Source organism: Bos taurus, chromosome 25, assembly GCF_002263795.3.
Source record: "Bos taurus isolate L1 Dominette 01449 registration number 42190680 breed Hereford chromosome 25, ARS-UCD2.0, whole genome shotgun sequence".
Classification (NCBI taxonomy): domain Eukaryota; kingdom Metazoa; phylum Chordata; class Mammalia; order Artiodactyla; family Bovidae; genus Bos; species Bos taurus.
In genome coordinates, this window is record NC_037352.1 from 28,711,269 (window position 1) to 28,735,703 (window position 24,435).

The window sequence follows — 24,435 nt, forward strand, 5'->3', positions numbered from 1 at the left end:
CTTACAATTACATTCTCCACATAACTTTAAGGCCTGACCTTATAAAAGTAATACAAGAATAAGATAATAAAAAAACAATAGAAATGGGTATACATGAAATGTAAGAGTTCTTACCAGCTAAACTTTATTTACGTGTCAGAGGTGACTATTTTTAATTATTTTCATTGTGAGTGCCTGTGGTGGATGAAATCGATCCAGATAAGTGCTTCTGTGTTTTTGCTTCTCCACTTTAAATGGAATCTCTCCATCCTGTATTATGAATGATAGATCCCTGTTGCTTTACAGCACCCCTCCCATTTACCTGGGGCTTCTGTGATAGCTCAGTTGGTAAAGAATCTGCCTGCAATGCAGGAGACCTTGGTTTGATTCCTGGATCGGGAAGATCCCCTGGAGAAAATGTAGGCTACCTACTCCAGTATTCTTGGGCTTCCCTTGTGGCTCAGCTGGTAAAAAATCTGCCTGCGATGCGGGAGGCCTGGGTTCAATCCCTGGGTTGGGAAGATCCCCTGGAGAAGGGAAAGGCTACCCACTCCAGTATTCTGGCCTGGAGAATTCCACGGACTGTACAGTACATGGGGTCGCAAAGAGGCGGACACGACTGAGACGCTTTCACTCACTTCCCTTTCACCTTACACTGATTTTTATTTTTATTTTATTTTTACCAATTTTTAGTGTATTAGGGGGCCCAGGTTCCATTCCTGGTCAAGGAACTAGATCCCACATGCCACAACTAAGAATTCAAATGTCATAACTAATTTTTAAAAAGATCCCATGTGCCTCAACTAAGACCCGGCAATGGCAACCCACTCCAGTACTCTTGCCTGGCAAATCCCATGGACGGAGGAGCCTGGTAGGCGGCAGTCCATGGGGTCGCTAGGAGTCGGACACGACTGAGCGACTTCACTTTCACTTTTCACTTTCATGCATTGGAGAAGGAAATGGCAACCCATTGCAGTATTCTTGCCTGGAGGATCCCAGGGATGGCGGAGCCTGGTGGGCTGCCGTCTATGGGGTCGCACAGAGTCGGACACGACTGAAGTGACTTAGCATAGCATAGCATAGCAGTGTATTTAAAAAATATTTACTATTTATTTGGCCATGCCGAGTCTTAGTTGAGACACATGGGATCTTTTTAAAAATTAGTTGTGACATTTGAATTCTTAGTTGTGGCATGTGGGATCTAGTTCCTTGACCAGGGATGGAACCTGGGCCCCCTGCATTGGGAGTAGGGAGTCTTAGCCTCTGGATCCCTGGCAAGTCCCAACAGTGATTTTTGTTTTTAAATCTTTAAATAGCTTTATTGCTTCAGCTCATCTGCTTAAATCTTTATTGCTTTGTTCACTTTAAACAATACATTTGACCCCCCATCATGAAAGACGAGGTACTTGAACACCACAATCCTTTTTCCTTTTTTTAAATCACTTTTATTACAATGGACATGAACTTGGGAAACCTCTGAGAGATGATGAAGGACAGGGAGGGCTGGTGTGCTGCAGTCCATGGGGTCGCAAAGAGTCAGACACAACTTAGCGACTAAGCAATAACAATCACTGGAGCATCAGAGGGTCAAGCATTTACACTCTGTTCTTTGTCTAGAATGGGAACTTCCATGATTTGTCTGTCGATTTCAGATTCAAAAATAATAGTGTTTCTAATACTAAGATTATGTAAATATTTTCCCCTGCAGAAACAAACACTGCATTGTTAACCCTTTGCCATTTGTAGGAGAAATGCATAAAAAAGATCCAAACAAATCATAACTTGGAAGCAAGAGTGAAGGAGGGAGGGGAAGTCCGTTCTGTTTATATTTGACATTTTTTAGAAGTGTTTTAGAGGTTTTGTTTTGAATTGATGACATAAATAGTATTTCTATTTGAAGTGTAATTGATTTACAGCGTTAGTTTCAGACAGGTATACAACATGGTGATTGAATATTTTTGTACATTATACTCCATTTAAAATTATTACAAAACAATGACTGTATTTCCTTGTGTTGTACAATATATCCTTTTTGCTTATCTATTTTTTGGTTTCTTTGTTTTAATTTTTTAAAAAAACTTCTGGCCATACCATGATGCATGTGGGATCTTAGTTCCTCCACCAGGAATTGAACCCATGCTCCCTGCATTGGAAGCACAGTGTCTTAACCACTGGACTGGCAGGGAAGTCTCCTTTGCTTATTTATTTTGTATGTAGTAGTTTATATCTCTTAATTCCCTATCCCTGTTTTTGTCTCTCTCCCTTCCCTCTTTCCACTGGTAAGCACTCATTTGTTCTCTGTATCTGTAAGTCTGTTTTTTTTTTTTTTTAATTCTATATATTGGTTTATTTATTTTTTAGGTTCTTCATATAAGTGATAACATACAGCATTTATCTTTCTCTGTCTGACTTATTTCACTAAGCTTAATACTCTCTAGGTCCATGTCCACTGTTGTAAATGGTAGAATTTCATTCTTTTTTATGGTGGAGCAGTATCACATTGTATGTGTCTAACGCATCTTTATCCATTCACCTGTTGATGATGCTTGGGTTGCTTCCATGTCTAGGCTATTGTAAAAAATGCTGCAGTGAGCATTGGGGTACATGTATCTCTTTATATTTGACATTTGTTATGGAGATTTGGCCTCTCCTTCTTCTTGGGCAGATGATTCAGCTTCAGCCACTGTAGGCTGCTGTGAGTCCCTTTTCTTCCTGCCCTCCGGACTCGTAGTCCGATTTGCCCCCTGGTGATCCTCCAGGGTCACACCTCATCCTGAGATTTCACCCTTGATATTCATCCCACATTCTGATCTCTTGGATTTCTTTGTATTTTGCTGAAATAATTTATTGAGTAATCCTGTTTGCAAGTGTCCATGGATGTAAAGCTTTCTAAGCCTCTCTTTTGATTGGATGTTGACTGGGTGTAAATTTTTACTGTGAGGCTAAAGGACTTGTTTCACTGTCACCTAGTAGCTGATGATGCTGATCTGCACCTGATGCCTGTATGATTGTCATTCATTAGCAAGTTGTCTCGTCTCTGTTAGAAGCTTGACAGTGCTTTCTTTATGCTTGTGTTCTGAAACATTATGAAGTTTTGGATGATTGATGAAGTTTTGGCTCTATGACAGGGCTTTTCAGTCTGAAGGTTCATATCATCGGCTCTTGAAGTTTTTTCTTCTGTTACTTCCTTTCCTCTGTGTTCTCTCTTTCTGAAATGCTTCTTAGGTGGGTGTGGCCCTTCTTTGTTAATCTTTACTGTTTATTAATTGAAATTTCTACTTCTATTTTGCTATATTGTCTGTGTTTTCCATGACTTGTTCCTCTAGTTCTTCTGTTTTTTTCTCCAGCCAAAATTTTCACTTCCCTGACTTCCTAATCTCAGACTGCAAATTTTTCGTGGCAGCCTTTCAGATCTACCTGAAGTATTACATGAACATTCTTTCTATTAATAATTGTCTACTCTTTCTAGAATCATCCTTGTTATTTCCAGGGTCACCTTTTTTGGTAATGCTGATTTTCCTGAAGTGTCTGACAATTCTTGTTTGGCCCTTGGCGTTCCTGACTTGTCTGAATGAAATATGCCAACAAGAGTCAGGTTTCCTCTGAAAACCTTCTTTCCCTCAAATGAGAGATGGCAGCAAACCTTCAGAGCATGGGCCACGTTGATAAACAAGACTCATCTTAAGATTCAATACCAGGAGGGGATGAACAGGATGCCCCCATGCAAATGCCAGAGGAAGAGAGTCTCACCCCAAGGCACCCCTCCAGCCCTCAGGCACATCTTTCCTTTTAAAAAACCTTGTTCTCTGAATGGGAGACTCAGCTTGGTGCTCCAAGTAAAGGGCTTTAATCAGTCCCCTTGGGGTCCACCCCATCTCCATTTAGTTCTTTGTACCAGTTAACTTGGGAGTGCTCTGTAGCGCCCTGCCACTCCTCTCTCCACCATGAACAGTCTTCCCTTGTCACACTTTCAGCCCTTCCTTACTCTGCTCATTTGGCTTCCCTGGTGGCTCAGATGGCAAGGAGTCTGCCTGCAGTGTGAGAGACCAGGGTTCGGTCGCTGCGTCAGGAAGGTCCCCTCAGTGCAGTTCGGTGCAGTCACGCAGTTGTGTCTGACTCTATGAACCCATGGACTGCAGCACGCCAGGCTTCCCTGTCCCTCACCAATGCCTGGAGCTTGCTCAAACTCATGTCCATCAAGTCGGTGATACCATCCAACCATCTCATCCTCTGTTGTCCTCTTCTCCTCCCGCCTTCAATCTTTTCCAGCATCAAGGTCTTTTCTAAAAGTCAGTTCTTCACATCAGGTAGCCAAAGTATTGGAGTTTCAGCTTCAGCATCAGTCCTTCCAATGAATATTCAGGACTGATTTCCTTTAGGATGGACTGGTTGGATCTCCTTGCAGTCCAAGGGACTCTCAAGAGTCTTCTGCAACACCACAGTTCAAAAGCATCTGTTTTTTGGTGCTCAGCTTTCTTTCTAGTCCAACTCTCACATCCATACATGACTACTGGAAAAACCATAGCTTTGATTAGACAGACCTTTGTTGGCAAAGTAATGTCTCTGCTTTTTAATATGCTGTCTAGGTTGGTCATAGCTTTTCTTCCAAGGAGCAAGCATCTTTTAATTTTCAGGGAAGATCCCTTGGAGAAGGGAAAGGCTACCCACTCCATTATTCTTGCCTGGAAAATTCCATGGACAGAGGAGCCTGGCAGGCTTCGGTCCATGGGGTCGCAAAGAGTCGGACAGACTGAGCAATTTCACATGTATATATATTACTCTGCTCAATCTTGCCCATCAAATGAGCCAAGTAATTCTACCTTCCAGAGAGTTGCTGATGTTTTGGAGTTATGTTCTCCCTCTTCTCCACATTCAAAGCTTTTATGATTTTATTCCATTTTGTCCCTTTATACCATGATTTTTATGGGATTTTAGGAGAGAAAAATATGTTCCGTTTTCCGACTTGAAATACTTTGTAGAGTTGAGAGCATGTTATAAAGATTTCTACATCATTAAAAATTTAGGAAACAACATTGATATACAGCATACTCTGATATAAATGTATTTTGCTTATTGATTTCTACGTTTTTAGATTTCTGTTTTGTTTTGTTTTCTTCTTTCTTCCTTTCTTTTCATTTCTTATCTTTGTTTTTCTGATTTAAATACAACACAATGCTTTTTTTTTGGTGCACAAGTCTTTGTCCTTATCTCTGGATAGATTTCAAACAATAGAATTTTGGGGTTAAAGGGTGAGAACCATTTTTTGAATGGATACCTAATGACCAAATTGTTTTCTCCAAGCTGTTGTTTTAACTGCTACAAAGTACTAGTCCCATTACAGTGTAACTAGCATGTTAAAAGTACCCCCTACCCCACTTGAAAAAGCAGATAGCCACAGTACTCTTGCCTAGAGAATCCCGTGGACAGAGGAGCCTGGTGGGCTGTAGTCCATGGGGTCGCTAAGAGTCGGACACGACTGAGCGACTTCACTTTCACTTTTCACTTTCATGCATTGGAGAAGGAAATGGCAACCCACTCCAGTGTTCTTGCCTGGAGAATCCCAGAGATGGGGGAGCCTGATGGGCTGCCATCTATGGGGTCACACAGAGTCGGACACGACTGAAGTGACTTAACAGCAGCAGCAGCATACAAATTACACTTCTTGACTACTTAGGAGTTCAACTATTGTTTTCATATTTTTTGTGTTTATTTTTATTTATTTATTTTGGCTGCTCTAGGTCTTAGTTGCAGCAGTTGGGATCTTTGATCTTAGCTGCAGCTGGGATCTTTGATCTATTGCGACATGCAAGATATTTTAGCTGTGGCATGTGAACTCTTAGTTGTAGCATATGGGATGCTACAATATAGGAGTTCCCCTCCCAGAGATCTAACCTGGGCGCCCTGAATTGGGAGTGCTGAGTCTTAACCACCAGACCACTGGGGAAACCCTTTATATGTTTTATTTAGTTATTGTCTTTCCAGTTTAGCGAAGTGTTTGCTTCTGTCCTTTTTGTACTCCCCGTTTACCTCATTTTATTTTTGGTGTTTATAATGATTAGAAGTTTATGTTTTTGTAGTGGTAAGGTTCTCAGTCTTTTCCCTTGTAATTTCTTGAGCCATATTTAAACTGTGAATGTCCTTTAACTATAAAAGACGAGTTAAACATTTACATATATTTCACTCTAGGTTTTTGCTTATTTGGTTTTTTCTTGGTCTATTCCTTTTAAATAGTCTGGTGGTTTTGTTTATGTCTGACTGCATTAAATAGAAATTCTAGGGAAGTGTTACTTAATAGCAGAAGTAATGGGCATCTTGTCTTTTTTCTCATTTTAATGGCAATGTGTCTGCAGTGATTTTCAAAGTGAGGTGTGTGAAGTGTTTTTTTGGGGTGTAGGGAGAAAAAAGACAAAGAAGGGAATTAAGCTTTGCTAATACCGACTGTAGAGAGTGGCACTTACATCCTCAATTGGCCATATGTGTGCCAGTCTGGTGTGCCAGGTGTGATATGTTCAGGAAGGTGGATGTCCCATAAAGGAGGGCATTGCCATAGGACCTTCCCTGTGCACTTGTTACCAGTTACTTGTGACACAAATGCGTGACTAGGGAGATTTAGAGATTATATTAATCAATTTTAACTAGACTAATATCCAGAAAATAAACAAGATATCTGCCAATGAGCCCCAGCTTTTGGATCATCCTGATCATGCAGGCCCAAGTGGATCACAAGGCAATGGCTGAGTTGGCATTTCCTGTGCTTCCCAGGGAGACCTTAATTAACCACTTTATGGGTTAAAATGATAAGCCATCAGACTGGGCAAAAGTTGACCAAAACAATTAAAAAACTTCTAAAATACTATCTAAAATGTTGATCTGTATTCACTTTCGTGAATAATGAAACCTGGCCTGGTCTTTAAAATGAGATGGAAAATGATTCTAGATGGCTTTCGTACCACAATAGAGTGTGCAGCTTTTATCAGGGCAAATTTCTTCCAAGAGTTGTCAAACAAAAATCGGAGTCACACACTTTCTGTCATAAACAGGCAAATGGTCTGCATTTGTGATCTCTTCTGAGATGGCAGGATGTCGTCTGCTACATAGACTTAAAGATGACATTTTAACAAAGACTGAGGAAATAAATGCTTTTTAAAGGAAATTCATGCTAGGGAAAGAACAGTTTTGAGAATGGATGTTTCTGGAAATGTTTCAACCATTACTTGATTTTGTGATTAGAAAAGTATTGTGAGTGTGCTATCTATAAGCTCAAATCTGTGAAGTAAAAAAAAGTGGAGACAGAATTTTGTTAATTTCTTAATCTTCTAAGTGAAGAGATCAAGTATTTTTGGTTAAAAATAAGAAAATGCAACCGCTTTCAATCAGTTTGCAAAATCATCTGTTGACATTAAGCGAGATGAAACTTTACCAGCCAAATATCAGCAAAAATCTTGGCGTGTTTGTGGGATGGATTGGAGAGCAAATATTATGATTTAGTGAATACTGACAATGACATTTTTCTCCCATTTGGATCTGTAAATTTTTCTGAGGTGTATTTTTGGTTATGGCAGAAGTTAAGTATGGACATACACACAACCTAAAACCATATCTTCAGATTACTATATAACAAAATGTTATGTCAAGATTTTCAACAAGCATGAATAATATTAAGTCACAGCTTTCCATAAAAATCCAATTTCTGTATTTTGAGAGAAAAACTGTTCATTTAAGTGGTGTTTTAAATTTATTAGTCTAGAGTTGCACGTAGAATTCTCATATTTCAGACTGCTCTATTCGTGCTTTCTCTGTTTTAATAAACTTGTCAGAGATTTGTCTGGTTAATTGCTTTTGTTTCAGAGAGCCAGCTCTTTTAATTTGTCTGTTTTCTAATTTATCTCTTTCATTATTTCTTTTTTCTGTTTTCTTAATTTATTTTGTTGTTCTTTTTCTAAAAAGTTTGTGTTGAAGACTTATTTAGTGTTTGCATTTTTCTCTTAAGAATACTAAAAAGACCTCGCAGTTTATCTGAATGCTACTTTTTTATGCCTAATATGCTTTTTAATAAGAATCATTTCCCTTTTAAAATTTTAAATATAGTCTATAATTTTAATTTTAATTTAAGCTTTGATATAGGAGTATGTTAAAATTTTCCATTTTAATGGATAAATTCTAGAAGGCAAAGGTCCAGCTTGGTGGTTATAGTTAATAACACTGTGTTATATACTTGAGAGCTGCTGAGAGAGTAGATCTTAAATGTTCTCACCACAGAAAAATGGGTAATTATGTGACATGATGGAGGTGTTAGGGAAAGCTGTGGTGGTCATCATTTTGCAACATATAAGGGTATCAACACTTTGTATGGCTTAGGCTTACACAATGCTGTATGTTGGTTATAGCTCAATAAAGTTAGAGAAAATATCCATTTTAGCATTTAAAATATTGACTTGTTATTGTTTCTATTTATATTCAATTGTGTCAGACCTGCTTTTGAAGATCTTTATTGAAGCTTGCTTTGTGGTCTTATATTTGATAAATTTTTGTACGTTTTGCAGATATCTGTAAAGTGACCTCTGGGTGGGCAATGGGAACACACACACATACACATACACACACTATATCAGCCTCCATAGAAAAATGTCTACCTCATTCATATCCTCTTTGTTTTTATTTTTTTGTCCTGGTGATTTGCCAAAGGCTTAGAGAGTATCTTTAAAATATTCACCAATTTAATATATCAAACATGTATTTAAATTATTTTTACTTTATAATGATATGATACGTGATACAGAGGTTTGTGACTAATATATGATTATTTTGGATTTTACTCTTTTGAAATGTACACTGACCTTCACTATATTTTCAGTGCTTTTTATTTTGAATTGTTTTGCAGTTAGAACTTTCTTTTCTTTGACCTTTGCCTTTAAGTCTTTTCCCATAATTTATTTGGTAAACTTCTCTACTCATTTTAAGTGACCCTTAAAGGCAGCTGGGGATAGTTTCTCTGTTGGTGGATGCTTGCTATTGTGAAGGGAGCTGAGTTTCGTCTTGATCTTTTGTGGGTAACCTGTTTTTTCCAATCTGGATGCTCAGAAGAATTTTCCTTATCTTTGAAATTCAAAAATGTTGTAAGGATTTCTGGTTCTGTCAGTGTGGTCACTAAGCTCACGTGGATTATTTTCCTGCCATAAATACAGAGATGCAGGATAAAAATATAACAAAAAAGTTAAATCTGTAGCTCAACCAATTGTGTGCTTGCTTGCTTACAGATTTATCCTTCTCTTTCCTCCTAATTCACTCTGTATAGTAAGGTCCATTCAAGCAAAGTACATTTCCAGATTCCCTGACCAGAGGGAGGTGCCAGCAGGAGGTGAGGAGGTGAAGGTGGATTTGCCTTTGACAAATGTCTCCATGGTGCCTCTGTCTCTTAAGTGTTCCTGTCCTTGATCTTTGCAGAGCAGAGCTTTCCCTTGCACCGTCTCAGATCTTATTGGGCATCCTCTACCAGTTCTAGTTCCTCTGGGCACCCCAACTTTGAGGTCCAGGTAATACAGCCCTTTCCGTATGTGCCTCCAGACTAGGGGTGGGAATAACTTTCTGCTATTGCTGATCTCTGCTAACCAGGCTCTGGGGGGCTTTGCAGCCCTTCTGCCTGCTTGGTAGATAGCTCACTGTTTCAAATCCTTTTAATGAATTAGCTGACCTAGGCTCTGTTTTCCTGACTACATTCTTCCTGTTATTTTCACACTAAAATAACCTAGTGTGAAAGAAAGGAAGAGGAGACTCAGAGCCTAAAGATGAAAGAGTAGGGGTGGGTGCTGCTGCAGGGTAAGAGCACCCCATAAGACTCTGGCAGTTGGGAGTCTTGATGTCCATGCAGGGAAGAAAGGCGTGGGCTTAAATCCATAGCAGGCAGGAAACAGGAACTGAGACCCTGCTTCTACTGATGGCCGCCCCTCTCGTAAGTGGGGATTGGAGTCAGTCAGCCCACCGCTCAGCAAAGTGGCCAAGAAGCTTGTCTACTAGGAACTGTGGCTGCCAAAGGAAGAGGCACACGTGACAAATCAGAACTGCAAACCTGTGCCTGGGGTGGGGGTGGGGGTGTAGTCGACAACTGAACAGCCCACGTGGTGCAGGCCTTCCAAGCTAAGGATGAACGGACAAACTTGTCCTCGACTGGTGAAGCCTGGGGGACCAGTGCCATGGATGTGGGTCGCTACGCAGGTGCGGCTCCAGAGGGAGAAAATGACACCCACTGAAGATGCTCCTGCCCACAAAGGGAAATCACACCTGGAAACTGTTTACTGCTAGTGACAGAGAAGCACCAAAAAGAAGATTAGTGCCTTAAGAAACTGAGGTAACAGAATGACATTCCAAAAGAAAATATGAAAAGGACAGAGAATAAAGATTATAATGAAAGATTATGCTCAGTGATAAATAAAAGATGGATTTATAAAAGAAACATTACACTCCTAGAAATGGAAAACATCATCATTTACATGAAAACCGAGCAGACAGGTTAAACTGTAACTGTTACAGTTGTAACTGAATTACGTTACAACTGAAAAAAAGAATGTGAATGTAAAAATAATTTTGAAGAAATTGCTTATAACACAGATACACAGATTTTAAAAAACGAAAAATTTAAAAAAATTTTTAAAGAAAGTTGGAAGATACAGTATCAGTTAAGGTTTAGTTCAAGGACCAGTAGAGTTCAGGGACTGGGTATTTTAAGAAGGAAGGGATTTAATACAGGGAGTTTGATGCTTACAAAATTGTTGAAGGGCTCAAGGACTGGATTTTGGATGAGTCTCCAGAATGACTCCCAGAATAATTCAGATCAACACTCTAGGAGGCTTACTACTACTGAGACCCCACTGGCATATGCTTCTTGTTCCTAAAACTTCCTGTTGACTCCTCAAAAGCTGGAGGATGAACTTGAAGTTCATCTGAGGATTCAGAAACCATTGCTCTTCTGCCAACACCTTGACCACTCCTTCACAGCCAGGAAACTAGACAGTGGACAGAGGAACACTGTTGCAAGAAAGCATCATGTTTGCATGACTTTTCTTGCCTGTAGCAACAGCTGGAAATGGTCAGGAAAGAGACCTTCATCCAGTGGTGTGCTGCAGTCAGCTCATACCAGCCCATGAAAGCTACAACTGGTGAAGCTGGTGGCACTGGTGCCAAGGGTGTGGATCTTGTTAAATGTTCAGGAATTTTATGAGCCAGTTATTAAACATGGCTATGCTTAAAGGCATGATAAGAGAAATCTAAATGTAAATTCTCAGATGAAGTATAGACTTACAATGAAATAAAGAAATGAAATGGCCAAAAACCATATAAAAAGATGCCTGAACTAGCAGTCAAGGAAATCTAGTTAAGAAAAATGAAACGGTCTGCTTATACTCAGTGTCAGCAAGGCTCTGGGGGAAATAGACATGCTGATCGGTTAATGGTGGGTCTGTAAATTGTTACAACTATGATGATGGTTTTAAAAGATGTCTACAAATTCTCTGATACTTCATCTTTCAAAAGATAGAGCCTAATTTCCTTCCCCATGTGTGTGGGCTTCGCTTAGCATCTTGCTTCTAATGAATAGAACGTGTTGAAAGTGACTGTGTGATTTCTGAGACCAGTTCATAAAAGCACCCTCCTCCTGTGTCTTGGAACACCTGCTGGGGAAGCCAGCTGTCCTATCATAAGAACACCCAAGCAGCCCTCTGGAGAGTCCCCCGAGGATGTTGTTAACAGCCACGTGAGTGCCGTCCTGGAAGTGGATCCCACAGCTCCAGGCATACCTTCTGATGGTGGTAACCCTGGTCAGTGTCTTAACTGCAACCTCATAAGACCGTCTGAGCCAGAACCACCCAGAGAAGCAATTCCTGATTCCTGACCCATGGAACCTGTGAGACAATAGATATTTGCTGTTTTAAGCCACTAAGTTCAAGGGTAAGTTGTTATATAGCGATAGACAGCTAAGCCGACCACTTTGGAGAGCACTTTGGAAAAATGCTGTAATATTTGATCTAGGTATGAAGGATGGAGAAATTTCCCGAAGTATATGCAAAGAGACACATATGAGGATGTTCACTGCAGAGTGCTTTTCTTTCAGTTGGATAGTAGATAAATAAATTGCAATATGGAAAGCTATGGCACAGTTAAAAGTAAATTAGGTATGTGTATATGGATTTGGCTAAGTCCCTAAGCTCTACGATAGATTGAAATGTGCACATTGCAAGAGCATATGTATACTGTGATATATTATTTATGTAAATTGAAAGATAGATACAGCAATACTGTGTGTGTGTGTGTGTGTGTATGTTGCTCAGTCATGTCCGAAACTTTGCAGCCCCATGGACTGTAGCCTTCCCAGGCTCCTCTGTCTGTGGAATTCTCCAGGCAAGAATACTAGAGTGGGTTGTCATTTCCTTCTCCAGAGGATCTTTCCAGGGATCGAACTTGGGTCTCCTGCATTGCAGGCAGATTCTTTACCGTCTGAGCCACTGGGAAAGCCCAGAGCAATAATATAATATATTCTATATAATTATACCCATAAAACCATGAACCAGAAGGATACATTCTGCCTCCTGAATAGGGTTGTTGCAGCAGAATGAAGGAAGTGGAGAAATACAATAGGTGGGCAGGGCTTCAATATAAGATATTTCTAAAAAGAAAGCTGAAGCAAATGAGGATAAATATTAGCCCATATTCAGTCTGGGTGGTGGGGCCATGGCTCATTATATTATTTGCTGCATAGTCTGTTTACTTGAGATATTCTTTGTTGCCATTAATGTAGATTTTCTGCTACTATTTTTGGGTTTCTCCTTTGCTTTGCAAGACCTGCACCTTTTCCAAATCAGCTTGCCTCTTAGCAAGCTGCCTTCTCTTTTTGACTTGATATCTCCTCACTGTACTCTGAGATTTCCTCATGAATTTGCGTTCTTATTCTTATTTCACAGGCACCCTGCTTTCTTATTTTTAAGGATGTAACCAGAAACTTATTGTCTTCTTTCTTGTATCATACTGTTGTTGACAATCTGCTTTTGGCTGTACATCTTCTTGAAAGTGCTTCCTCCTCTAATGATGCAGAACTTTTATTTAGCCCCTCACGTTGGTGTTTTCTGCTTACTCATTCCTGTCTGATTTGAGCTCTGTCCAAACCCTCCTTGCCAATTGGCCTGCCCCTGCAGGATCTGTATAAGAGAACACAATTGTTTTGTAAGTACTTAGCCAAACGCTCTGCTGGCATCCATCTAGTGCATCTTTGCTGGAATGAGAAGGGATCTTCTTGTCCCTGTAATTTAACTCTTGGACTCTGAGGAGGAGACATGCATTTCTAGGGTATCTGAGGTTTTCTGCAGTTCTTCCCTAATCAAAAGCAATATGGGGAAGGCCTACAGCAAATTTCACATCTTCACGTGCAGGGCCCATGCCTCAGACCCTTCTGTTCCTAGCCGTGTTGCAGACTGGGAGGGATGATCCCTGCCTAGCCATAGGCCGGGGATTGTTGCTTCCCAGTGGTGCTAAGGACCGAAGGAACTGGATCCAGACTCCTTTAAAAAAGCAGTTCCAGCATGGTCAGTTTGAGAAGCACTTCTCTCTAAACTACTTTAAGTTGCACTTTGAGAAAATTTCGGAAAGAAGTTCAGGTGGATTTCTCTAGATGTCTTTCTTCTTCTCTCTCTGTAGCCCATTACCAGTAATTGATGAAACAAAGTAGTTTAGAGAGAATTACTTCTCAAACTAAACTATTTGTGGGGAGGGACTAGTGTTTTGTCTTTTTTGTTTGTTTTTTTCCCATTTTTTGTTTAACACCTCCATCCTTGGCAGACTGATTTTTGTAAAATGCAGAAAGCGTGAATTAGTGGAAAAATAAAGTTAAAAAAACAGAGATATATAAAAAAAATCAAGTCCACTGTTCACATGCTTAGGTATTTGGACAATGCTCCAAATTGGTATAAAAATTTCAAAGCTTTCATTCAATTCTTGTCCTTATCTCATTGCAGACAAGCAGCAAATAATATTCAGTTGGCAGTGGTCCACACACTACACTCTGAGTAGTGCTGCTTCAGAGGCCTGCAGAATTATGTCCTGGAATACTCTTTATCCAGAATAATAATATCAGCCTACAGCAATGTGCCTGGGTCTTTGGTACTGCAGAGAAAAAAAAAGAAAGTTATATTACTCTACGTTTTTTCAGAGAAATATAACCAATAGAATATACATATATATACACATAGAAAAAAGTTTATTGTAAGGAATTGCTCTGGTGAGCCAGAGACCCAGGAGAGTTGTTGGAGTAAGCTCCAGCCTGAGCCCAAGTCAAAAGGCAGGAGAAGACCAGTGTCTTAGCTCAAACAGTTCAGACAGAAAGAACAAGTTTTCCTTTACTTTTCCTTTCTGTTCTATTCAGACCTCTAACAGATTGGATCAGGCCCAACCAATCTTGGGGAGGGCAGTCTTCTTTACTCAGACTGCCAATTTAAATGTTAATCTCACCCCAAAACACTCTCACAGACATACCCAGAATAACGTTTAACCAAATATCTGGGCACCCCGTGATCCAGTCAAGGTGACAGAAAATTAACTGTCGCTGAAGAGCATCATCTCAAGGCAAGGGGAGTGAGCCTCTTTGGTTTGTTACTTTGCCAAGAAGTGTACCAGTTCCTCAATCCTGAAAACAGGAACTTCTTTTGTTTTTAGCCTCCTGACAACTCATCTTTGATATGACCATGGAGCCTGGTGGTACCCAGGAAATAGACTCTTTTTCATCGCTGGTGCTTTTCATTCAAATAGCCCCCTCCTCCTGATACAGTCAGGCTTCCCTGGTGGTTCAGATTGTAAAGAATCTGCCTGCAATATGGGAGACCTGGGTTCACTCTCTGGGTCAGGAAGATACCCTGGAGAAGAGAATGGCAACCCTCTCCAGTATTCTTGCCTGGGGAACCCCATGGACAGAGAGCCTGGTGGGCTGCAGTCGATGAGGTTACAAAGAATCGGACACGACTGAGCAACTAAGCAGGAGCAAAGCCTGGTACAGTCAGCTGCTTGCTGACACCGCTCAGTGCTGGGGCCCCTGGTGCTCTGTTGTATACACACTGAATTGCTTGGCACATCCATGGCATGCAATGCCAGCCAGCTTCTCTCTGAAACTCACCCTTGGCCAGGTTCTTCCTGATCCTCCTTCAAAAGCCAGCGTGTTTTATCTTCCACCTGACATATTGTGACCTTCTTCTGCCCCGCATCCCACTTCATGTAATCCTTAGCAAATAATTACTGATGATATTTATTGAGAACATTTGTGATGCTAAGTCAAGTGCTTTCTGTATGTTATCTTATTTCATGGTTACAAAAATCCTATGCAGTACATGTCAAACCCCCAGTTTTACAGAGGAGAAGGCTGAGGCTTACAGAGGTTAATTTATTTACCTACATGGCTAATCAGTGCAGAGCTAGGATTTAAATCTAACACTGCTTTTGACCAGATAGTCGTGTTTCGTAGCCAGGAAACTACGAATTCACAGAAAATACAGAAAAAAATGTTCACATGATAAACAGTCACTTAATAGTTCTCAATGAGTAAAATAACTATTTAAATGTATATATAAGGACCCATCTCTAAGCTTTAGTTCAGGACCACGTCTGTCTTTGCTGATGAACTGATATGTTTCCCTTCCTTCCATAGCCAAACAGAGAACCTTAAAAGCCTGGATTTCCCCAGGTGGCTTGGGGTGAAATTTAGTCTTTAATTGCAGCGGCTGTTTTTAGCTTACTTGGGATAATGTTCTTCCCTTTCTCTATTTATCTCTACGGATGGCTCAATTGCACGTGTTTCCTTTTGCACTAGACTTTGAGCGAAAGTTTCGGGTGAATGAACTGAATATGTATCTAATTTTGTAGACTGCTTTTTCCAGAAGCAAATTATGTTGGTCTATCGAGTGGGACTCAGTTGCGACCAGTTTTCTCTGCAGAATACTCAGCATTTATTCTGCAGCTGAATGTGGCTTGGACACATGTGTTTGAGTATAACCTTGTTACGGCAGCTGTAAAAATGCGTGTGGTGGGGCCAGAGCTTCAGACAACCAAGTAGAAGGTGATCATGGGAAGAGGTTTACAAAATGCTGAGACACTGGAGTCATGAGCGGTGGCGTGGGAAGAAATGCTTTCCGTGCCTTACTGACCTCAGTGGGGCCTCCTTCCAGGTGGCAAAATTAGAGATCAGTGTGAGTGCTTTCCTATGTTTATGAAGGATTTAAACGATGGTTAAAACAACAGATTGACTGGGTTCTGGGGCCAGTGCTGAGAGGGATGCTGAAACCACACAGGAAATGTTAGCCAGTATGGATATATCACTCCCAGGACCATGGGACTCAGTCTAGGCTGAAATGACCACGGTGGCACATGGTGCCCCAAATCAGGGCTAGCCATAGGAAAGGGAGAGTGGCCCTACTTTGTGCGTCTGATTCTCATCTTTAAACCTGTTTGGTCTGGAATTTAACTTTGAGAAAAGAGGTGATGGTAATTGAAGTTGTCTTCCGAAGAAAGATTCTTTAAAAAATTTTTTTGTTATTTTTATTATTTTTAAATTTTATTTTATTTATTTGGTTGCACTGGGTCTTCATCGTGGCACGCAGGATCTTTTGTTGTGGCATGTGGGATCTAGTTCCCTGACCAGGGATGGAACCCAGACCCCCTGCATTGGGAGCTCGGTGTCTTAGCCACTGGACCACCAGGGAAGTCACCCAAAGAAAGATTCTTGCCCGTTTACGTATAAGGATAGATTTGGCTGGGAGGGGAAAAGTCTGACTTATAATTAGCTGGAGATGTGCCCCTTCCAATTGTTAAAGGCTTGCATACTCTGTGATTCCCTCCTGTCACTTGCGATCGGCCCATGGATGGAGGGATGTTAGCCGTGGAAAGAATTAAGGGTGCATTGGAGGCTGGTGGCTGGCTCCAGCCTCAGCCATGTGTCTGTTTTACTTTTCAGGGCCCTGAACATTTGTGAGAATCGTCCCAGGTGTTATGATGAGAGAAAAGTACCTTTGATAGAAATAGAGAAATCAGGAAGTGTGGCCTATTTTTTTTTGAAGATAATTAATTCATTTTTCGACATCTTAAGTTTGAAATGAGGGTTTGACATCCGGGTGGAAATGTCTGGTGGAGAGCTAAGGTTGCTTAATTGAAAGAGAGCTTAGGAGGCTTGTGTTCTAGAATGGATTCTTCCACTCACCGGCTTCCTGCTCTTGGTCAAGCCCTGTAGCTCTTAGGAGTCTCATGGGTTGATCTCTAAGTCAGTAGCTCTCAGTCCATCCAGGAGTATGCTGGAGTGGACTCTAGTCAGGAGGGAGAGAGAGGAAGGGGCATCCTGCCGGCCTGTCACTCAGGCCTGTAGTGTCACAGGGAAAAGAAGACAGTACCCTGCCCCCACAGCATCCATCACCAGGGACAGTTGATTGTCATGAGTGTGACTTGAGGGACACAAGGTTTGGGAGCCCGGAAGCCCTGAACAGTCATCCCCAGAGACTGGCCTTCTGTTGGCTGTCTCTTTCTGTAATTTACACCTGGTTGCTCAGCAGTGCCTTAAGGGGCTGTTAGGACCACTCTGGCTTAACACACAGATGCAAATTTTAATGCCCAGAGGGACTCTACAAGGGACTCACTTGGAGAATGATTGGTGTGTGGGAGACAACACAGGGGCCATTTCTCTCCCACAGAACCCCTGGCAAGGGAGGCCTCAATCTCTGCTTGCATGCCCCCAGTGGTGGGAAGATTACCCCTTCCTGTGCCCCTGTTCACCTTTCTGGAGCTCTGTTAAAAGGGTGTCCTCTACCTGCACCCGGGAATTGACTCCTGCTCTTTCCTGCCTGTTCCCTAATTCCACCCAGAGGCTTCTCTATCCTCTTACCCCCTTTGCAGATGGGGAAGCAGAACTCTTTCCTGCCTGTTCCCTAATTCCACCCAGAGGCTTCTCTATCCTCTTACCCTCTTTGCAGAGGGGGAAGCAGAACCAGATATGCCCCATGACTCACTCACTATAACAGAACTTGCTCTTTCCGCTATGGGGAAACCCAACTTTCTCTCTCTCTCTTCTTTTTTTCATATTCTTATCCATTATGGTTTATTACAGGATATTGAACGTAATTCCCTGTGTTACACAGTAGGACTTTTTATATATTCTAAATGTAGTAGCTTGCATCTACCACCCCAAACTCCCAGGAAAACTCTTCCCTGCGTCCCCTACCCCTTGGCAACCACAGTCTGTTCTTGTGTCTGCGAGTCTGTTTTGTAAATAAGTTCATCTGTGTCGTATTTTAGATCCACATATGTGATATCGTTTGCTGTTTGTCTTTCTCTGTCTTCACTTACTTTGGTAATCGCTAGGTCCATCCATGTTGTTGCAAATAGCATTATTCCACTCTTTTTAATGGCTGAGTAGTATTCCATTGTGTGTGTGTATGTCTCTCACATCTTTACCCGTTCATTTGTTGATGGCTATTTAGGTTGTCTCCGTGTCTCAGCTGTTGTGAATAGCACCACTGTAAACGGGCGTGCGTGTATCTTCTTGAATTAGAGTTTTGTTTGCATATGTGCCCAGGAGTGGGATTGCTGGATCATCTGGCAACTCTGTTTTTAGTTGTATGAGGAACCTCCATGCTGTGAGAGACCAACTTTCTAACTGTATCTCTCGTCCCTCCCTTTCACCTTAGTCTGGAGCCTCTGGCCCCCTTGCACTGGTGGGAACTTCACACCCCCAGGGGTAGCGCTCTGGGCCGAGGATCCCGGAGGGTTTGTTAGTCTGGTCTAAGGGGATGCTTTCATTTCCTGTGGGAGTCCTGGAAGCTGCTTCGTTCTGAGACACCTTGAGATGCTGCCCACCTTTCCAGCAGGTCAGGTGTGATTGACACCTCAGAGGGCTGTGCTCATGAGCCACTCGTGCTAATAGGCGCAGGGCCGCTTCTCAGAGGTGCAGGCTGTTGCCTGTGTTCGCTCAGAGCCTGGCACGTCCGACCTGCTTTGAGTGCAGGATAAGTGCAATACCTGCTTTACTTGGGGAAAATGAAACACTTGGATTTCTATACAGTCATAGCTAAGACATCTGGTCCCTGGATAAACTCACATTTCTAGGGTGTTCAATCCTTTCTTATGAGGACAGAGAAAGTGTTTATCAGGCCAGAGAAAGGAGCAAGTGCATCCTTGTTTGCATGGAGAGACAGCTGGTTGATGCCAGGGTATCCCACAGTCTGCCAGAACCCCATGGCTTAAGTTCATTATTAAATGGGGAAAATGAAGTAAGATGTACAGTGAAGGAAAGGATAGAATTTGGGGGCATTTGGGAATCGTTCTGGCTAGGGGGACCCTGGTACTCTCTGACTTTCCCTCTATCAATGTTATTGTTATTAAAAAAAAATACCCCTGGCCGTCCAAACACCGGGATGGTCCTTCAGGAGGGAAAAGAGGAATGGATGATGATGTCTTTCTCTCCCCCTCTACCTCCTGTCTCTCGTGAGCAGGGAGAAGATGCCTTTTCACCATGTGACCGCTGGCCTGTTGTACAAGGGGAATTACCTCAACCGATCTCTCTCTGCTGGCAGCGACAGCGAGCAGCTGGCTAACATCTCCGTGGAGGAGTTGGACGGTAAGGAGCCCGCCCAGCCTGGGAGGTTAGCCACCCAAGGGAGCCATCTGGGGCTGTCGTTCATCTAAGACCCTGGCCATCAGTTGTGGCCAGGTCTAACCATGATGCGGCAGGAACAAGTTCAGAGATCACTTTTGCCCAGACGACTTCTTTGTGTGAGATGGACCTGGTGCCCTGAAAAATCTATGGTGAATGTTTTGGTTCCTTTGGATACCAACTTGGGAGACAGCCTTCAGCTCCCCACATGTTATTTTCCAGTTGATGGAATCTTGATCACCGATAGTGTGGCTCTATTTCCCTCTTGTCCACGATGGGGCCCAGCTGTTGGGGAGATTGTAGCCCTGTTAATGGCCGTCTGTTGACTTGAGGCCTTTGAATGGTGCTTTGAATCTTGTCCAGATCAGAATCATTTGAAATCTGTGTCCAGGTGGAAATAGCCAGCAATTATTTTGATTGCCTCTGTAACAGTGTAACCCTGCCTTAGGGTTGGGAACGAACCAGAGAACATGGTGACTGAATTCATCCTGGGACAGTGCCCCCTCTGTAGCCTGGTGAAATCAACTCCTTAATTAAAAAATTAAAATGAGGAAGACAGAGTTTTTTTTTAGGATAGAGAATTAGGTTGATTCAGCCAGATGTTTGCCTAGGTACTACATCTGCTGAGGCCAAGCCAGATCGGTTTCCCGTCTTGTTTTGGAATGCTGTGTTCCTGGTAACACACTGTTTTAAAACAAGAAGTTGAAATTTACTTTCTAAAATAGGGAAGTTAAAATTACCTCACATGGCCCGTATCTTTGCTTTTAAGTGTAATAGTCTGAACCAGTGCGCTTTCTCTTGGCACATTTCTTCCAAGGGAAAGGTGGGGAGTTTCAGTTCTGGGCCAGGGAAGCCGAACTTGCTTCACAGTGATCAGCAGGAAATGCAACAAGCAAGGACAGGGACATGGGATAGCTTTCTTGCTCTCGCCCATGTTGTTTGCTTACTTCTCGACAGTCATACCACGTTTTATTACACTTTGCCTTATTGCACTTCTCAGATACTGCAGTTTTTTGTTTTTTTTTTTTAAACAAATCTAAGGTTTGTGGCAATACTACATTGTAAGATGCTGGTTAACATTTTTTATTGCTAAAATGGTTTTTAATTAAGGTACGTACACTGTTTGGACATAATGCTATTGCACACTTAATAAACTACACAATGTAGTGTAAACACAACTTTTTAAAAAAGGATATTTTATTTTATTTATTTGGCCGCTCCGTGTGGCCTATGAGATCTGAGTTCCCCAGCCAGAGATTAAACCCATGCCTCCTGCAGTGGAAGCTTGGAGTCTTAACCACTGGACCACCAGAGAAGTCCATAAACATAACTTTTACACTGGGAAACTAAATGATTCAGTGATTCCCTTCATCGTGATATTAATATAAGCTTTATTGCAATGGCCTGGAACTGAACTCATGGTATCTCCCAGGCCTCCCTGTAGAGGCTTGCTTATTTCCATGATGAAGCAGTGAAGCTCAGGGCCCAGTGGGCTGGGTTTAGGGGAGAGGCCGGAGGGGGTCAGAGGAAGGGGGAGTGATGTGGCCAGAGCCAGGTTCCTCAGGCCCAGCAGCTGCTCACTATGGTCCAGACAGACTGAGGGCCAGAGAGGAAAGCTGTGCCTGCATATCTCCTTGCCTTTAGTTGGCTAGAGGATATTCAGACAAGGACTTGGAAGCAAAAAATAGAGCCCTGACTGCCTCCAAAAGGAGCCCATCCTGATGGCCACAAAGAAGACTGAGGCTGAGCTGTGGGTGTTTGGCAGGTGAGGTGAGGCCCCGTCTTCCTTGTGTCCCGAGCAGGGGTCTGCTCCAGTGGGGAGCTGGGCAGTGGTGCATTGATTCGGGGGGTGGGGTGCTGGTGTTTGTTTGAGTAGGTTCCCCCCGTTCAGTCACCAGTTTGCAGGAGGGACCAAGAGCCTCCTGTGTATTTAGCCCCATGGAGAAGAAGCCATGAGAACTGGGCCAAAAGTCTATGTGTTTCAAGCAACTCTCTCTCTCTTTTTAAAGTATAGTTGATTTAAAATGTTGTATTAGTTTCAGGTATACAGTAAAGTGATTCAGTTATACATATGTATGTATCTATTTTTAAATATTCTTTTCCTTTTATTACGAAATATCAAATATAGTTTGATATTTAAGTTTCCTTTTAAGTTATTACGAAACATCAAATATAGTTCCTTGTGCTATAGAGTAGGTCCTTGTTGTCTATCTGTTTTATATATTGTTGTTTAGTCTCTCAACTTGTGTCTGACTCTTTTGTGACCCATGGACTGTAGTCCGCTGGGCTCCCCTGTCTATGGGATTTCCCAGGCGAGAATACTGGAGTGGGTTGCCATTTGTAGTGTGTATGTGTGTTAATCTCAAACTCTTAATTTGCCCCTCCCCTACCTTTCCTGTTTGGTAACCAGTTTTTTTTTTATGTCTGGGTCTGTCTCTGTTTTATATATAAGTTCATTTGTATCATGGTTTTATTTCACATGTAGGTGATATCAAATGATACTTGTCTTTGGCTTACTTCGCTTAGCATCCATGTTGCTTCAAATGGCATTATGTCATTCTTTTTTATGACTAATATATTCCATTGTATATGTACCACATCTTCTTTATCCATTCATCTGCTGGTGTTCATTAGGTGATTTCCATGTCTTGGCTATTGTAAATAATGCTGCAGTGAACACTTGAGTGCCACATATCTTTTTGAATTATAGTTTTCTCTGGATATATGTCGAAGCGGTGGGGGTCAGGGGTCCCTAGTTGAGTAAAGCTGGACTTTATGGTGTGATGTTGGCTGGGGAAAATACTGTATTTGTTCTTTAGGAGGGTAATCCATACTCTGAGCCTGGAGAAAGGCCATTTATTTTCTGATGGAAGATTCCTTCTGCTTATTTATTTATTTTTGCCAAGGTGAACCCTGAGTTATGACTGCTCACGCTTTGTTACAAGCATCTTGGGGCTGTGGCAGGGCTGTGAAGATGTGTTCTGCGTGTAGAGCAGGTGTTCTACGTTGGCTTGCATCAGTTCAGAGGACTGCAGGTTGGTTTTTAGGGAAACTGCCGTTTCTGAGACGATGTCTGTTTGCTGTTCTCTTGGGACTGCCTTGTGTCAGGTGAGCCCTAACATCCTACTGTTTGGGGGTCCACTCATTTATCCCTGCAGGACACAGGGTGTTGCACAGGGAGTTGATGTGTTGGCCACTGGTGGATACTGAAGCATCCTCTGTGGTCGAGCCATGTTGGGCACAGATGTTAGTTGGGTACCATCCCCACCCTGCCATAGCTATAGCCTCGGGCTTATGGATCACCAAGGGCAGGTTCCCTCACCTGGTCAGTGACTGTCACTGGGGATGGAGTGTCCCTTTCCTTCAGTGTAAGGAGCAAAGGCACCCAGTCCGTGAGAGGTTACCCTCTGAGAACAGGGCCACTTGCCATGCAGGCTACCTCCCTCTGCCATTCACTCTGAGAAGTTTCTATTTCTTCTCTATAAACAAAGTTCAGGAGGGAATAATGCAAAGCTGCATCAAGTTGGTCAGACTGGAGTTGGAAATCACCCAACAAACTCAGCAGTGACGATTTGGTTGAGATCTTAATGTTCATTCATTCATTCATTCATTCATTTGTGTTCATTCATATATTCATTCCTAATTACTCATTCATTACAGGAATGTTTACCCAAATGTTTTCTGGGTGGAAAGAAAGTGAAAGTGAAAGTGAAGTCACTCAGTCGTGTCCGACTCTTTGCAACCCCATGGACTGTAGCCTACCAGGCTCCTCCATCCATGGGATTCTCCAGGCAAAAGTACTGGAGTGGGTTGCCATTTCCTTCTCCAGAGGATCTTCCAGACCCAGGGATCGAACCCAGGTCTCCCGCATTCCAAGCAGACGCTTTAACCTCTGAGCCCAAAGAAGTATAATATTTGTTGTCTGGTCCAAGGAGTTTACAATCTACCCAGGGAGTTTATGTACATACAGAATTTATTAGTAGATCTTGTGTTTTTAGAATGTGTCATGTGGAATTTTATTAGACACATGAATTATAATATTTTAAAAGCAGTTTTCTCAGTGCTATTTATTGAATAATCTTGTGAGGCTGTCTTAAACTAAACTTGCTTCTTTCTGAAGTTTACTTATTTTCATGAACTATGGTGTTCCATTGTATATAAATATATCTCAGTTTCTGTATCTGTTCCATTCAGGATGTATTTTGGGGTTGTTTTCAGTTTGGCGTTGTTAGGATGTAGTTTAGCCTCCCCTTCTGTTGCAGCTGTGATGTTGCAAATGCTGTCCTCATGGTTCTCCGTGACCATTGTGAAATGTCCGAGTGTGGGTGTTTCACATTATTCTTGCCAGTCACAGTGTCAGCTTCTTGGATTAATGTCTTGGGTCTTCTTTCTAGCCTAGGTTAGTTTGCTCTCACATCTTGAATGGTTGTTATTTCTGTTTTTTTTTTTTTTTTCTTTTCTTTTCTTCAGGAGTGCCTCCCATTCGAATGCTAGATCTTCATTTGATATTTTCCACAAAACGGGTCTCTTCTCACATCATTTTTCTCTTTTTTTGCACTTCTCTGTTCATTCTTGAGTCTGTCTACCACTTCATGGATTTAGTTGTTTGGTGTCATTTAAAACAATTTTTACTATTGCCTTTAGAACTTATTTTCATTATGGTTGAAAGTTTCCATTTCATTGTAGCTTGATTTTATTTCAGTAGCTATCCTTTAACATTTTGGTCAAAGTGTGATACAGAAAAGTTTGAGAGTACAGTTCGATTATTATCAAATATGAACACTCATGCAACA

General features: G+C 41.9%; 1 protein-coding gene across 3 annotated transcripts in view; it reads left to right on the plus strand.

Annotated features, from left to right (window-relative positions):
• Nucleotides 1–24,435, plus strand: part of CALN1 (calneuron 1) — a 462,160-nt gene that overhangs the window by 75,072 nt on the left and 362,653 nt on the right. For 2 of the 3 annotated variants that reach the window (XM_005224934.5, XM_059881397.1), the window contains exon 2: nt 19,482–19,606. In XM_005224934.5, coding sequence (XP_005224991.1) covers nt 19,489–19,606 — 118 coding nt within the window. In that variant the 5' untranslated portion in view covers nt 19,482–19,488. The remainder of the gene's footprint in view (nt 1–19,481; nt 19,607–24,435) is intronic. The other variant, NM_001206115.1, reaches the window with a different exon arrangement.